Source organism: Pongo abelii, chromosome 21, assembly GCF_028885655.2.
Source record: "Pongo abelii isolate AG06213 chromosome 21, NHGRI_mPonAbe1-v2.0_pri, whole genome shotgun sequence".
Taxonomy (NCBI): domain Eukaryota; kingdom Metazoa; phylum Chordata; class Mammalia; order Primates; family Hominidae; genus Pongo; species Pongo abelii.
Genome location: NC_072006.2, coordinates 8,063,828 through 8,078,631, shown reverse-complemented (window position 1 = coordinate 8,078,631; position 14,804 = coordinate 8,063,828). Strand labels below are relative to the sequence as shown.

The following is a 14,804-nucleotide window of genomic DNA, read 5'->3' as shown; positions in this document are numbered from 1 at the left end:
GCTGATGGTTGTACAACAGTGTGAATGTACTTAATGCCACTGAATTGCATACTTTAAAAATGGCTAAATGGTAATTTTATATTATTTATGGTAGGAATGGATGTAGCCTTAAAAAAGAGAACTGAATTGCAGTTGCTAAAGTGGCAAGTTTTTAAATTTAAACTTAAATTAAAAAACCACATGTAACAGATGCCTGGGAAGAGACTGGGTCTAGTCAGGCTACCTAGCAGTACCCTTTGGTTTTCAGGTCTGTCCTTTCCCTCCTGCCGTCCTCAGCAGATGGTGTTTTCTTTCTTTTTTCTTTTCTTTTCTTTTTTTTTTTTTTAAAATTTATCCCACTCAGTGGCCATGGATGGGCCTTGATGCTCATGCATGTCACCCCTCAGTCATGCTGCTGTGCCTCAGGCTTAGCTATGCAAGTGCAGGCATGGAAAGTTGGATTTAGTCAGATATGGCAGAGACATTCAACTTAATGCTCTCTGAAGATCCATATATTCCCCTATATTTCACAGGCCCCTTGTAGTTGCCTAAGAACGTGTAGCTCTTTCTGGCCAGGGACTGGAATGGTAATGATATTTGTCACTTCCAGGCTAAGGTGGTAAAACAGCCTTCTGGAACAGCAGGGTGGCCTCGTTCTTGTGGAGGGGAAGTATGTGATTCAGGTAGTGCATTTACAGGTGATGGAGTCTCCATCTGCCTAGGTTTGTTCCTTTCACCTAGGTTTGAGTGAGTGTATGAAGCAGATCTTCAGGTGATCCAGGTATGACCTATAACATTAGTGAGAATTATATTTTAAGTCACTGAGATTTGGGCGTTGTTTTTGCAGCCCAGTATAGCTATTCTGACTGTTACTCCAGGGTGGGCTTTTGCCAGACATGTTTGATGAAATGAGAGAAGCAGGGAGGTTTTTGGGAGTAAGGGGATGGATGTAAGTTGATGAAGCATGGAATTTTAGTTAGTTAAGAATAGGGGTGAGGACCTGAGTGGGGTGAGGAATAGTTAAAAGGCAGCAGAATTAATGGATGGCAGTTTTTGGTGAGATGGAGGGAATGTTGGAGTTGGAGTGCCCAAGGGAGGGAGCTGGAAAGATAGGAGTGAGATGATTCCAATTGATATGACTGAGGAGTTCACGTTGCTGCTGAAGATGGGTGTGAGTTTATCAGGTAGTGTGCATAACTGGAGGAGAGGATATCAGAATACCAAAAGCCAAGATATTGGGAGAATCATCTAGATAAATATTAAATTCAGCAAGAATTTAAGGAGTAGTGTTGGGCAGAGTAAAAGTGAGCTGGGAGTTAAAATCTCTGAGGAATGAATTTGTCGTTATATGTCTGAAACGGTCTGTATTCACCCTCACTCTAGAATGGTAGTTTAACTGATTCCAGGTTGGCAGTGTTTTTTTCTGTTTGCTTGTTTTTTTGCCATAGCATCTTTAAGATATTAGTCTTGTGGCTTTTTTTGTTGCTTGGAGATATTTAGTTATCAGTTTAATTTAAACATTTTTGAATTTTTTTGTAGGTTAATTTTTTTCCTTTTCTTTTTGGTTAGTTTTTAATATTTTCTTGTTGTCTTTGGTCCAGAGCTTCAAACTGATACAATTAAGGATGGATTTCTATTTTTATTCCTCTTTTTTGGAACTCTATGTGGATCTTCAGTTTAATAACTTAAATTCTAGAAAATTCTTATTCCTTATACAAATATTAGTGCTTTCTTCTTTCTTTCCTCTCTTTCAAAATGCCTATTAATGCATTGGACATTATCATTTTACACTTTGGGACCCTTAACTCCTCATTTTCTTTCTCTTTATCATTCCAGGCTCCGTTTCTTTTTCTTATTGTACTACAGTTTGCTGTATTTCAGGGATAGGCAAACAATGACCTGTGGGCCAAATCTGGTTCATGGCCTGTTTTTGTATAGCTCATAAGTTAAGAATGATTTTTTAGTTTTTAAGACTTGTTGCAAAAAAAATTAAGAAGATTTGATAGAAAGAAATTACGTGTAGCATTCAAAGCCTAAAATATTTACTATTTGGTCTTTTACAAATTTGTTTTCAACTGCTGTCCAATTATTTTCACTTCTTGAAATAATTTTTTTGTTTTTTGCTACTGCTCATTCTTCCTTTTGGTTGTATGTATATGTGTGTTGAAGTTGGGGGTTGGAATTTTTTATTGGGAGTTCATCTTCAGTGTGGGTTTTGAAAGTTTAGGGATACCCACAAGTAGAAGACATGTATTATCTTTGAGCATGGGACATGCTGAATTCTCAGCAACAGGAAACATACTGGGAAAGAGTGAGCTGGGGCTGGAGTAAGGGTTAGGATTAATGTGAGATGACCTGGCCATAGAGACTGGCACTCCTAGGGCTGTGGGAATGTCCAAGATTCCTGCTGAATCCTTGAGGTTGGTGTGTAGAATACACAATCAGGGCATTGACATCTGGACTGGCCAGAATGACGGTTAAGTGAATACTGAGTCATCAAGCAGGGGCCTGACACTTTTGGGGAGGTCTGACAATATGTAGTAGCACCCCTGCCAACTGCTGTGTACTCTGGGCCTACCACAGAGTAGGGACTCAATAACAACTTGGCAAATGAATGAATGGGGAAAGAAATGAAGGTCAGGTCCATATTTTGAGGACTAGTAAGTACCAGGCAGGTATCTTCTGCCAGCCTTTGTCCTAGACTAACCAGACAGGAAGAATATGGAGAGATACCTCTAATAGTTGTTTTGTAGATCCTTTGGGATTTTCTACATAGAAAATTATATCTTCTGTGAATAGAGACAGTTTTACTTCTTCCTTTCTGTTCTTTATGCCTTTTTTCCCCTTGCCTTATTACAATGGCTGAAATCTCCAGTACATTGTTGAAGAGAAGTGATGAACGCAGATATCATTGCCCTGTTTCTGATCCTAGGGAGAAACAATTCAGTGTTTCATCATTAAGTACGATGCAACTGTAGGTCTTTTTGCAGATGTTCTTTATTTCTGGAAATTGATAACTGAATTTAGAGGCCTAATCAGATTCAAGTACAGTTTTTTTTGGGCAGTGGACAAGACTACGTAGGTATGATTTTGTCAAGAGATACATAGTGTCTGGTATCTTTCTGTGGTATTAGCAGCCACTGATGATTGCCTCTATCAGTTATTACATTGTGGGTTACAAATGGTTATATTCCATTTCTATTAATTTCTTTTTCATTTATTATCTGGGATACTTCTATAGAGAAAATATTCCTTCATAAATTGTTTGGTTACTCTGGTATGTAGTTCCTATTGGAAGGACGGAAACATGCTTGCTTGTTTTCTTTTATCAGTTTTCAGAATAGTGAGTTGGTTTCATAGCATCCTCCAAAGGTAAAAGTTTCTTGGTAAAAAGATCAATCATTGGAAAGCTCTGTATGTATATTCCTGTATAACAGCAGAGCAAAGTCTTTCTGACATACATTGTGTATTTTTGATGTAATGTTAACTTCATGTGGTTTAGCTTTTTGACTTCAGGCATGTGTATATAACCTTCTGAACATTCATTTAGTTTATAATATGCCAATTTCCTAGCAGTTATTATTGTCCTAAAGTGTAACATTTCACTGTTCAACATCAACTATGTACACAAAGGGAATTAAACTTTATGGCGTTTCATGAGCTAAGCACAATGGTTGTGCATATTAAGTGTCCAACGTGGTTTCTTTCTGTTAGCTTTATTGTCATCTTTTTCCCAATTATAAAAAGAATATTGCAAAAATTTACTGAATAGGGAATGCCACAAAGTTACACATTGAATTATGTATCTAGATCTTCCTTGAAGTGTAGGTATTCATTCACAAAGAGATATTTAGATCCTGAAGGATGTTTGCATTTACACTTTACCAAAAATACAGGGAAGCCATTTCTGGCAAATATCTGGCAATTTCTAAAAAAAATGCATCCTTTTTTTTTTCTCTTTTAGAAGGCCATTATTTATTTTTTTACTGAATAGGTGAACAACTACTTCAGAATTCCCATTCTTCTATTGATTCTTTTTCTTTCCTCTCATTTTCCAGTCTTGCTGAATAATTTTCTTAAAACATCCATTTCCAACACTGGAGAGGAATGTAATCTTATTTCTAATTGACTATTTATAATATGACATATTTCTAATCTACTATGACTAATGTAATAGTCAAAGGCAGTGTTTTACCTATTCAGCACATTTGTTTCTGGTTGAAGAGGGCGTTTTTTTCCTTGAAGGTCCTAATGGCTCCTGTTCTTTTTATTCTATTATTTTTTATTATACTTTAAGTTTTGGGGTACATGTGCAGAACGTGCAGTTTTGTTACATAGGTATACATGTGCCATGGTGGTTTGCTCCACTTATCAACCCGTCACCTACATTAGGTATTTCTCCTAATGCTATCCCTCCCTTTGCCCCCCACCTCCTGACAGGCCCTGGTGTGTGATGTTCCCCTCCCTGTGTCCATGTGTTCTCATTGTTCAACTCCCACTTATGAGTGAGAATATGCAGTGCTTAGTTTTCTGTTCCTGTGTTAGTTTGCTGAGAATGATGGTTTCCAGCTTCATCCACGTCCCTGCAAAGGACATGAACTCATCCGTTTTTATGGCTGCATAGTATTCCATGGTGTATATGTACCACATTTTCTTTCTTTCTTTCTTTTTTTTTTTTTTTTTTTTGAGAAATCTTGTTCTTGTTCCCCAGGCTTGAGTGCAAGGGCTCGATCTCAGCTCACTGCAAACTCCGCCTACCAGGTTCAAATGATTTCTCTTGCCTCTCCCTCCCAAGTAGCTGGGATTAAGGCGCCTGCCACTATGCCTGGCTAATTTTTGTATTTTTCAGTAGAGATGGGGTTTCACCATGTTGGCCAGGCTGGTCTCAAACTCCTGACCTCAGGTGGGTCCACCCACCTCGGCCTCCCAAAGTGTTGTGATTACAGGCGTGAGCCACTGTGCCCGGCCTATGTGCCACATTTTCTTTATCCAGTCTGTCATTGATGGACATTTGGGTTGGTTCCAAGTCTTTGCTATTGTGAAGAGTGCTGCAAGAAACATATGGGTGCATATGTCTTTATAGTAGAATGATTTATAATCCTTGGAATATATACCTAGTAATGGGATTGCTCGGTCAAATGGTATTTTCAGTTCTAGATCCTTGAGGAATCACCAGACTATCTTCCATAATGGTTGAACTAATTTACACTCCCACCAACAGTGTACAAGTGTTCCTATTTCTCCACATCCTCTCCAGCACCTGTTGTTTCCTGACTTTTTAATGATTGCATTTCTAACTGGTGTGAGATGGTATCTCATTGTGGTTTTGATTTGCATTTCTCTGATGAGCAGTGATGATAAGCATTTTTTTCATGTTTGTTGGCTGCATAAATGTCTTCTTTTGAAAAGTGTCCTTGCATACCCTTTGCCCACTTTTTGATGGGGTTGTTTGTTTTTTTCTTGTAAATTTGTTGGAGTTCATTGTAGATTCTGGATATTAGCCCTTTGTCAGATGAGTAAATTGCAAAAATTTTCTCCCGTTCTGTAGGTTGCCTGTTCACTCTGATGGTAGTTTCTTTTGCTGTGCAGAAGCTCTTTAGTTTAATTAGATCCCATTTGTCAATTTTGGCTTTTGTTGCCATTGCTTTTGGTGTTTTAGACATGAAGTCTTTGCCTATGCCTATGTCCTGAAAAATTCACACTTTTATGAACTGATGGTATTTGTGGCAGTGAGTGTATATTGAAAAGTACCAATGTGGTTTAACAATTACACATAATATTTTTTAGGGGGATTTTTTTGTTAGTGCCTAACACCAGTCAACACATATTAGTTAAACAGAGAACTATGTATCATATTAATTTGTATTGGTTTGCTTTTGATTGGTAAACTTTGTGTTTAGTTTCTGCTGAATCTCTTTACTAAAATTACCAGATTGCTCATGGAAGTCATTTCATCCCTCACGGAATTATTTTCCCAGCTAACTGTTCTCTTAAATGATGCATAAGGGTGTTCTAATGCCGTTGAAATAAGCAGGGTGTTTGGTGCTGCTTTTCCTCAACTGTTGGTTTCTTTGGATTTCTAGGATGTGGAGAGCATCTTGTGCGCACCATACTGGCTAGAGAATGTTCACATGCTTTACAAGCTGAAGATGCTCACCAAGCCCTGTTGGAGACTATGCAAAACAAGTTTATCAGTAAGTATAACATTAAGAAGATTACATCTTATGAATATAGATTATTTCACTGCTATAAGCACTATGAGTCAAGTACTCCATTTGTATTTCTAGACCTACCTCTAGGGTCTAGCAAAGACCCACAGTTAATACTGATTGTGAAAAGAAATTTCACCATGATAGATAGTACCACATGAAATCTTCCATATAACTAAGCTAATGCCCAAGCTGTAAGACACTGACAAGGCTCTCATATAGTAGAATAAATACATAACCATATATTAATGTGTTAATAAGAATTGATCAGTGGCAAAATGTGAGTTGAGAAATGAGTCATAAATAGGCATTTAAGGTCTATCTCTAAATGATTTTTCAGAAAAAGGTTGATTATATTCATGTACTATTTCCTCAAAGGTATTAGAATCAGACTTAGGTTTTATTGTTATTTTGTTTTAACAATTACTGTTGTTGAATGCTGTTTTAAAAGAAAACCAAATTCATTGGCTTAATAGCATATGTGATTTACGTAATTGTTATGGGTTATTAGATGCATTCTCAGAATGTTAATGAGAAGGAATAGTAAGAGTAGAAAACTAGATGCTCATCAAAAGTTCACTACATAGAAAGATCTCTATAACTAAAACTATAAAACACTGATGAAACGAAATTGAAGAGGACACCAAAAAAATGGAAAAATACTTCATGTTTATGGATTGGAAGAATCAATATTGTTAAAATGTCCATACTACCCAAAGCAGTCTAAAGATTCAATGCAATCCCTATAAAAATACAAATGACATTCTTCTGAAATAGAAAAAACAACCCTAAAATTTATGTGGACTCGCAAAAGACCCAGAATAGCCAAAGGCTATCCTAAGCAAAAAGAACAAAAATGGAGGAATCACATTATATAACTTCAGATTATATTATAGTAACCAAAATGGCATGGGACTGGCATAAAAACAGACACATAGACCAATGGAACAGAGTATAGAACCCAGAAACAAATCCACACACCTACAATGAACTCATGTTCCACAAAGTTGTCAAGAACATACGCTCTGGAAAACTCTCTTCAACAAATGGTGCTGGGAAAACTGGATATCCATATGCAGAAGAATGAAACTAGACTCCTGTCTCTCACCATATACAAAAGTCAAATCAAAACGGACTAAAGACTTAAATCTAAGACCCCAATCTATGACACTACCACAAGAAAACATTGGGGAAAATCTCTAGCACATTGGTCTGGGCAAAATTTCTTGACTAATACCCTGCAAGCGCAGGCAACCAAAGCAAAAATGGACAGAAGAGATTATATCAAGTTAAAAAGCTTCTCCATAGCAAAGGAAACAACAAAGTGAAGGGACAACCCAAAGAATGGGAGAAGATATTTGCAAACTATCTATCTGACAAGGGATTAATAACCAGAATATATAAGGAGCCCAAACAACCCTATACGAAAAAATCTAATAATCTGATCAAAAAATGGGCAAAAGATTTGAACAGACATTTCTCAAATGAAGACATAAAAATTGCAAACAGGCATATGAAAAAGTGCTCAACATTATTGCTTATCAGAGAAATGCAAATCAAAACTACAATGAGATGTTAATTGCAAACAGGCATATGAAAAAGTGCTCACATTATTGCTCATCAGAGAAATGCAAATCAAAACTACAATGAGATGTTATCTCACCCCAGTTAAAATGGCTGATATCCAAAAGACAGGCAATAACAAACTCTGGTGAAGATGCAGAGAAAAGAGAATGCTGGTACACTGTTGGTGGGAATGTAAATTAGTACAACCACTATGGAGAACAGTTTGGAGGTTCCTCAAAAAACTAAAAATAGAGTTACCATGTGATCCAGCAATCCCACTGTTATGTATATCCCCAAAAGAAGGGAAGCAGTATATTGAAGAGATATTTGCACTCCCATGTTTGTTGCAGCAGCGTTCACAATAGCCAATATTTGGAAGCAACCTAAGTGTCCAGCAGATGAATGAATAAAGAAAACGTGGCACATATACACAATGGAGTACTATGCAGACATAAAAAAGAATGAGATCTTGTCATTTGCAACAACATGGATGGAACTGGGGGAGATCATTATGTTAAGTGAAATAAGCCAGGCACAGAAAGACAAACATCACATGTTCTCACTTATTTGTAGGATCTAAAAATCAAAACAATGGAACTCATGGAAGGTAGTGGAGGACTTGGCGGGAGGTGGGGATGCTTAACAGGTACAAAAAGATAACAAGAAAGAATGAATAAGACCTACTATTTGATGGCACAACAGGGTGACTATGGCCAATAATAATTTAATTATACATTTTAAAATAACTAAAAGAGTGTAATTGGATCATCTGAAACACAAAGGACAAATGCTTGAGAGATGGATACCCTATAGTTGATGGTGTGATTATTTCACATTGCATTCCTGTATCAAAACATCTCAGGTACCTCATAAATATATATACATACTATGTACCCACAAAAATTAAAAATTAAAAAATAAAAACATTGACTTTCTAGAAACCCTGTGATAGATGTGTAATTATGGCACATGGTAACTTTATGGTTGTTGAGAATGATCCCAAGTACTTTACTGAGTCTAAAACTACAGATTAGCTAGTTCTACTTTCCAAGTTTGGGTTTATGCTAAGGAGTTGCTGAACTCTGCTCTTTTCTGTTGCTTTGTATAACTCTATAAAACTGTTAATGGAGTTGACCTGCAGTATTTCATCTTGCCACTGGGATCCATTACCTAATACATATTGAGCCCCATCTTAGAAATTCCAGACTCGTGGAAAGGAGCAAGAAATGTCTGAGCTCACCTAATTGACCCTGTTCCTTTAATAGCTGAAACTTAGTTTGCAAGAGTTCAGTGACTTCCCAAAGTCATCTTGTTAACCAGTGGGTGTTTGTTGTGCAAGAAAACACTGCCTTTTATTTAAAAAATAAAAAATGTAAGATGGTATGAAATACAGAAGAACAATGTTCTAGGAGTCAAGACAGTTGTTTCCACTCTCAACTTTGTGTCCGTCTCATTGGTTAAACAAATTGCTTCAGCAGTTTTGTTAAGAATAAAAGCAAAAATGTTGGATAAGAGGCAGTTTCTAAATGCTTTTGCCATGCTAAGCTCTACGTCGTATCTTCTGGATTCAGCACATAAATGTGAAATTCTTTTCAGGCAGATAATTTGGAAATGGGATTGAAAAAGGAAAACTTTCAGGAACTACTTAGGAAGCACAGATGATATTTACAAGGTAAATGGAAGGAAATAAATTGAATTTACCAGAGGACTAGACTAGAAGCAAGGAGGTTGAGTTTTTTTCTCTTTTAACACACTGGTGGTGTAATTAGTTGTCTGTTTTAGGACAAATCTCTTTATTCTTAATTTCCTCATATGTAAAAGGAGGGGGCAAATACGGATGATTCCTAAAATTCCTTCCAGCTCCAAAATTGTATTTGATCCTTGGTTTAGTTCACAAGCCAAACTAAACTACTTGTATGAAGAATAGTTGTAGGCTGAATGCCGTGGCCTGTAATCCTAGCACTTCGGGAGGCTGAGGTGGGTTGATCACGTGAGGTCAGGGAGTTCGAGATCAACCTGGCCAACATGGTGAAACCTTGTCTCTACTAAAAATACAAATATTAGCTGGGTGTGGTGGCCAGCGCCTGTAATCCCAGCTACTTGGGAGGCTAAGGCAGGAGAATCTCTTGAACTTGGGAGGCTGAGGTAGGAGAATCGCTTGAACATGGGAGGCGGAGATTGCAGTGAGCCAATATTGTGCCACTGCACTCCAGCCTGGGCAATAGAGCAAAAACTCTGTCTCAAAAAAAAAAAAAAAAGTTGTAAATCAAATTAGCCATTAAATGAAATTATAAATTAAAACTATTAATGGTGGATCTCAAGTTTCTATTTGAAATGATTTGGTTGAAATCCTTTCAGCCAATGATGGAGGTAAGCTAGCAACCACTTTCTTGGTTTTGTGGGAACCATAATATTCTTCCCTTTTTGCTTCCTTTGTTTTTTCTTTTTAAAAAAATATTTGTATAAAATATCTAGCGATTCTCATTACAATGCATATATAGAAAAATTGTATATGATAATTAAGTTCAATAACCCCTTTTCATTCATTCTGAGTCTCATTTCTCCTGCCAGAAAGAACCACTGCTAACAGATAGGTATGTATATTTATGGCTTTCCCTCACTCCTTTCCTGCCATCCTCCCTTTTCTTTCTTTCTTCCATCATTTTAAAAATTATATAGAAGAGATTTTTAATGTATTGTTTTGCAATATGCTTTCCACTTAACATAGCTTAATGCTCTTAATATATCAGTATATATAGTTTTATAGCCAAATATTTCATGGTTCCATAATTTATTCATTCCTCTACTGAAAGAGATTTGTCTGTAATTTTTGTCTGTATCATTTTACTGCATATAAATGCTTACTTCTCTATATTCTTTTAACTAAACATTTTATATGATTTCATTTCCTCTCTCTTTTTTAGCATATCAGTTATATTTTTTTAGTGGTTGCTCTAGAGTTTGGAATATACATTTACAATTAACCTAAGTTCACTTTTTTTGGGTAAAAATTTAAGGGGTTCAAGTGCAGTTTTGCTACATGGATGTATTGTGTAGTGGTGAAGTCTGGGCTTTCAGTGTAACCATCACCTGAATAATGTACATTGTACCCATTACGTAATTTCTCATCCCTCATTCCCTGACTCTCCCACCCTTTTGAGTCTCCACTGTCTACTATTGTAGACTCTATGTCCATGTGTACACATTATTTAGCTCCCATCTATAAGTGAGAGCATTTGGTATTTGACTTCCTGTTTGTGAGTTATTTCAGTTAAGATAATGGCCTCCAGCTCCATCCATGTTGCTTCAGAAGACATGATTTCATTCTTTTTTGTGGCTGAATAGTATTAGTGTGTGTGTGTGTGTGTGTGTGTGTGTATCATATTTTCTTTAGTCATCTGTTGATGGACACTTCAGTTGATTCCATATCTTTGCTATTGTGAATAGTGCTGTGGTAAACATACGAGTGCAGTTTTTTGTATAATGATTTTCCTTGAGTGGACACCTATTAGGTTGGTGCAAAAGTAATTGCGGTTCCAGACTCTGAATTTTAAATCATTATAACTAGACTCAACCATTATTACTTATGGGTCTAATAATTTGTCTTTATGTATTTTTCCTAAAGTAGCCAGTAACTCACTAAAATAAAGATTTTTTTCTCTTACTGCAATTTGAAAAAAACTCCGCCACCATCTTAAGTGTAGGGTTTGTTAAAATCTATTTTTGATAAACAAGACTTTAATGTGATAGACCGAATGGAGGAAAATTGAAAGGCATTTCAGAGATTGAAATGTTTTTGTTTCCACTTGCATTACCTTATGCCAAGATCAGGGCTTTGGTTTGACTTAATATTGGAAGCATAAAAGAGAATAACCAGTCTGCACATTTCTTTAAAAACCACTCTTCATGTAACATACAAAACTCATAAAAATGGGTACTGTAAAAATAGTGCCTTAATAATACTTCATGCTAACCAGCTGATTATAGACTGAATGCTTAGTTAAGTGGGGGAAGAAATAAGTAGTTTCCTTTTTAGTTGTTCTTTTTAAAAGATTACACGCATATACACATATAAAACCTCTTTCAGTGATTCAGATGTGACTTTTCCTCTTCATGGTTATTTTTAAACCAACTTGGTTTTGTGAATTATTCTTTTTGATGCAAACCTTGGCCGCATGTGTGGTATGTGGACTGTGGGGCAGCATTATAGATTCCTGCTCAGTACTTAACGACTAATATCACGGTACATTTTTTTTTAGCTGGTTTCTGTTTATTACTAAATATAATGATTGATAAAATGTTATCTGTGAAAATGACTTCTTTTTTTTCTTTGAATTTCTGAACTAAGCTACTAGTCTTATAAACCTACAATCTTTGTGACTGTTGTTGGAAAATTCCATGTGGAATATAGTATTACGATTTAGAGTGCTGTCGACAATTGAAATGGAGTCCCCTTTTATGCTTTTCTGCCAAATAGAGAAGTTATATTCAATTGATATTTTATGTGAACATTAGCTCTCATAGGAAGAACAAAAGTACACTGTAATTACACATTTAGCCTCTGGGATCATCATTTCATGAATTTCTTAATGATTTGAATATTTAAAAAATATAATGTTCTCTTTTCCAGGGCATTGTGTTTTTATAAGACTCTGCCTCATATTCGATAAGCATATTTTTCTTTTTCAAACACTAAAATCTTTTTTCTTTGTAGCTATCTGGAGCTTGAGGGACTCCTAAGAAAATGTATTCTTTTTTGTCTGTTAGAAAAATCAAAGATGTTTCTCCTTCACTGTTATAAATGCTGTGATATTTAGCTGGTTATATTCACATGTCCAAACTGCAAAATAAGGAAAATATAAATTAAGCATCCCTCTTTGGGCATTATTTGCCACTAATTCTTGGGTTCTAGGCTTTATATTTTCAGAATTTTATTTATCTTTTTATTTAACAATTATTCATTGACAGCTATGCATATACAAGATACTTTGCTGGTTACTATGAGAGATTCACAGATAAATAAAACAGCCTTGCTATCAAAAAAACTTGCATTCCAAGGGAAGAGAAAAAAACAAATGCACAGTAAATAAAATATAAGGTGAATAAGCACTGTACTAAAGTTCAGGAAATATAGGAACTTGCATTCTGGGCAATTTTGTGAAATGGAGATCCTGGAATCTTCTGACTACAAATAATCTAAAAATGCTAGACAAAATATTAAAAAAGGCAAAAATCACACTTTCAAATGAATGGATGAAAATTTTTGTGTAAGGTAGTCCTAGATGTATGAAACTCCCAGGAGTTTGGGAGAAATAAGTGAAGATCCTTTCTGAAGGAATACACTGTCAGCTCAGATCTCAAAGAAATCTCATATATGAATCCAAAATAGAAGGATAAAATAAAGTAAAACACGTAAAAGAGAGTTACCATGAGAGAGAGCATGTAGGTCAACAGAAACTTTAACCAGACTACCAAAGACTTTATTTGTTTATTTGTTTGTTTATTTATTTATTCGAGACGGAATTTCACTCTTGTTGTCCAGGCTGGAGTACAGTGGCGTGATCTTGGCACACTGCAGTCTCCACCTCCCAGATTCAAGTGATTCTCCTCCCTCAGCCTCCCAAGTAGCTGGGATTACAAGTGTCTGCCACCATGCCCAGCTAATTTTTTGTATTTTTAGTAGAGACAGGGTTTCACTGTGTTAGTCAATATGGTTTTTTTTGTTTTGTTTTGTTTTTTTGAGATGGAGTCTTGCTCTGTCACCCAGGCTGGAGTGCAATGGCATGATCTCTGCACACTGCAATCTCCGCCTCCAGGGTTCAAGTGATTCTCCTGCCTCAGCCTCACAAGTAGCTGGGATTACAAGCATCCGCCACCATGCCCAGCTAATTTTTTATATTTTTGGTAGAGATGGGGTTTCACCATGTTGGCCAGGCTGGTCTCAAACTCCTGACCTCAGGTGATCCCCCAGCCTCGGCCTTCCAAAGTGCTGGGATTACAGGCATGAGCCACCATGCCTGGCCTACCAAAGACTTTAGATATTAGAATTACTAGATAGAAAATATGAAATAAGTTTGTTTTAAATATTGATGTTTTTAAATAGGGACAATCATTTTGGAAAAATATTCATTCATTTCAATTTTCATGAAAAGTGGAACATGTGCCTGCCCACAACCCAGAAACTCTGGTCCTGTATTTCTATGTATGTACCAGATGACATGCACAAGAATATCTGTAGCACTTATTTTAAATGATGGAAAGAACTGTAATGTCCACCAACAGAATACCATATGGCAGTAAAAACAGATGCCTTGCAGCTGTACCCATCAGCATGAATGAACCTTAAAATCATGATACTTAAGTTAGAAAATGCAGTTTGCAAAGGAATGCAGTCAGTATGCCACCATTAAGATACCTTAGCAAAATCACACATTAATTATACATACATATATATTAAAACTATAAAGGAGAGAAAAGTTATTAAGAAGTAATTCAGGGTAGTAGTTTTCTCTGGAAGGGAGGATTTGGGAAGTCTCAACAATGTTGGTAGGGTTTGCTTTTCCAAGTTGTTTAGTGGATTAATGGATGTTTGTTCTATGTATGTGTTTGACAAATTATGTGTTACATATATTCTTTTTCAAACAAATCAAGAAAAAAATAATCCTATCAAAAAGTAGACCAAGAACATGAATAGACATTTCTCCAAAGAAGATATACTGCCAACAAACATGAAAAAAATGCTCAATATCACTAATCATTAGGGAAATGCAAATTAAAACCACAATGAGATACCACCTTATGCCTACAAGAATGACCATAATTTAAAAGTCAAAAAACAATAAATGTTGGCATGGATGTAATGTAAAGAGAACACTTTTACACTGCTGGTGGAAATGTAAATTTGTGCAATCATTATGGAAAACAGTATGAAGATTCCTTAAAGATCTAAAAATAGATCTACCATTTGCTCCAGCAGTCCCACTACTGAGTAGCTACCCAAAGGAAGTCATTATAAGAAAAAGACACATGCACATACAAGTTTATAGGAGC

The 14,804-nt window shown here is 36.1% G+C and overlaps 1 protein-coding gene across 8 annotated transcripts in view; it reads left to right on the top strand.

The window, feature by feature from the left end:
• TASP1 (taspase 1) overlaps positions 1 to 14,804 on the top strand; it is a 282,614-nt gene that overhangs the window by 170,166 nt on the left and 97,644 nt on the right. For all 8 annotated transcript variants that reach the window (XR_008517075.2, XM_054542027.2, XM_054542026.2 and 5 more), the window contains one exon: positions 6,063 to 6,173. Coding sequence is in view for 7 of the 8 variants with exons in the window: in XM_054542027.2 (XP_054398002.2) it covers positions 6,063 to 6,173 (111 nt within the window). In the remaining variant the exon portion in view is untranslated. The remainder of the gene's footprint in view (positions 1 to 6,062; positions 6,174 to 14,804) is intronic.